This window comes from Priapulus caudatus, unplaced genomic scaffold, assembly GCF_000485595.1.
Source record: "Priapulus caudatus unplaced genomic scaffold, Priapulus_caudatus-5.0.1 Scaffold278, whole genome shotgun sequence".
Classification (NCBI taxonomy): domain Eukaryota; kingdom Metazoa; phylum Priapulida; class Priapulimorpha; order Priapulimorphida; family Priapulidae; genus Priapulus; species Priapulus caudatus.
In genome coordinates, this window is record NW_014577339.1 from 131,079 (window position 1) to 133,718 (window position 2,640).

General features: G+C 48.4%; 1 protein-coding gene across 1 annotated transcript in view; it reads right to left on the bottom strand.

The window, feature by feature from the left end:
• Positions 1 to 2,640, bottom strand: part of LOC106808446 (mitogen-activated protein kinase 1-like) — a 61,083-nt gene that overhangs the window by 40,330 nt on the left and 18,113 nt on the right. Inside the window, exon 4 of the mRNA XM_014811171.1 lies at positions 216 to 309. Coding sequence (XP_014666657.1) covers positions 216 to 309 — 94 coding nt within the window. The remainder of the gene's footprint in view (positions 1 to 215; positions 310 to 2,640) is intronic.

A 2,640-nucleotide genomic window follows, 5' to 3' on the forward strand; every position in this document is an offset into this window, starting at 1 on the left:
CTTACCTGGTAGAAGCAACCACTAACACACAGGTGTTAATCACTTACCTGGTAGAAGCAACCACTAACACACAGGTGTTAATCACTTACCTGGTCGAGGCAACCACTAACACACAGGTGTTAATTACTTACCTGGTAGAAGCAACCACTAACACACAGGTGTTAATCACTTACCTGGTAGAAGCAACCACTAACACACAGGTGTTAATCACTTACCTGGTAAAGGAAGTAGCAGATGTGATCATTGCTGAGTTGTTGTGTCTTCAGCAGTTTGTACAGGTCTGTCTCCATGAGGCACTGCACTATGTATCTGATCACGAGACATCGTTAGGGAAATATGGATGTAATCAGCTGCTCCTGAACACACATTTTTAATGGAAGTAATCAGCTGCCCATAAACACGCATTTTTAAATGCATGGATAGTGTGTATCGATTTAGTGTGCATGTGTCTTGCATGGCCCGTGCTACATGTGTCTACTTAAACCGTAATTAGTGACTGCTTGTGACACACACGGCTTCATCACGACACCACCTGCTAAATCAGCGCAACCTGGCATCAAATTACATCTCATTACAGACTGCTGCTGCCGTTGTCGCTTGCTGCCACTAGCAGTCGTCCACCTTCTGCCGCAAGTGACGCGAGTGCCGAAGCATCTAGCTCCCCGAGCGAAGCCGCGTGATCGAATGCAGCAGCAGCAGCAGCAGTAGTAGCAGCAGTAGCAGTAGCAGTAGATGTAGCAGCAGCAGTAGATGGAGAGTGTGGTGGGTGGAGAGTGTGGTGGGTGGAGTGTGTGGTGGATGGAGTGTGGTGGGTGGAGAAGGTGGTGGATGGAGAGTGTGGTGGGTGCAGAGTGTGGTGGGTGCAGAGTGTGGTGGATGGATGGAGAGTGTGGTGGGTGGAGAGTGTGGTGGGTCGAGTGTGGTGGGTGCAGAGTGTGGTGGATGGATGGAGAGTGTGGTGGGTGGATAGTGTGGTGGGTGGAGAGTGTGGTGGATGGATGGAGAGTGTAGTGGGTGGAGAGGGTGGTGGATGGAGTGTGGTGGATGGAGTGTGTGGTGGATGGAGAGTGTGGTGGGTGGAGAGTGTGGTGAATGGAGAGTGGTGGGTGGAGAGTGTGGTGGAGGGAGTGTGTGGTGGGTGGAGAGTGTGGTGGTTGGACAGACTGGTGGATGGAGTGTCTGGTGGATGGAGTGTCTGGTGGGTGGAGAGTGTGGTGGATGGATCATTGTGGTGACCAGCAAGTAGAATAAACAAAGTAACGACGCGTTATTGCGCATCACTGCCAACGCGACACAATAAAAGCACGTAAATCATCATAAACGCACTTATTAACTGCGTGAATAGATTACACGAGGTGTACGTGTCAGCAACCAGCGATCACGGGGGGGGGGGGCGGGTAGCGCAGGCTCTGCTCAGTCACACATAGGGGTTGCACTAACGACCAAGCACGCTTACTGTGTTGGCTCACTCACACAGGATCACTAAACTAGCAGGCCACCAACCATATGAGTGCACTGCGCGGCGATTCATACAGCATTTAGAGAGAGTTAAGCGCATCAACGTTTGCTCAAGTAGATAGAAGAACGCGTTGCGTGCTTGTATACGTGCGTGCCTGGGTGCATAGTCCGTGGCTAAGCTTACGTTGGCAACGAACAGACAAAAAAGAAACGTGGGACGCACACTTGTCTGAAAATGTATACACGGTCAACGCGCCACGCCGGCAAGGTTATCCTCTAGAGTTCCTCAGATTCCGGAGCGGCAGACGAATTCACAAACTCAGGTGCTTTTAACAGATTCAATACTTTGCGGTGCCGACAATGCCGTCTAATTACACGTAATGCAACACTGAGATAAACGCACAGGGCTTTAAATGTGGATAATCGCTCCGGGTATCATGAACAAAGAAGACACACCCACGCACACACACATACACACACACACTCACACACTCACACACATACACACACTCACGCACACACACACACACACACACACACACACACAGTGAGTAACTGTGCCTACCTTAAGATCACAGGTGGTGTTCAGCAGGTGAGGTGAGTAACTGTGCCTACCTTAAGATCACAGGTGGTGTTCAGCAGCAGGTTGCTTGGTTTCAGGTCTCTATGCAGCACATTAGCCGAGTGGATGTACTTTAACCCTCGAAGAATCTGACAAAGATGAAACGACGATGAAGAAAAAGATGAAATGCATATCTGCATCATGTGAAAGATGAAACTAGCCAGTAAGCAATCTGCTATAAAAGCTACTAGTTCACATCAACTACCTTGAAATAAAACTACTTATAATTAGGGGGCGGGACGATACAGGTAGCTCACAATACGATCCGTATCATGATACAGCCTTTGCGATATGTACTGTGACACTTTCAAGAGAAACTACCCAGCAAACTATACATTCAACTGGGACTCACCAACATCAATACATCGATGAATCGACCCCCCAGTTATTATACACAGGTATTATAACTAATCACCTACCTGCTAAAGGAGGTAGCTAACAATAAACAGGTGTTAATTATTTACCTGGTGGAGGCAACTACTAACACACAGATGTAAATTCCTTACGGTTACCTGGTAGAAGGAACCACTAACACACAGGTGTTAATCACTTACCTGGTC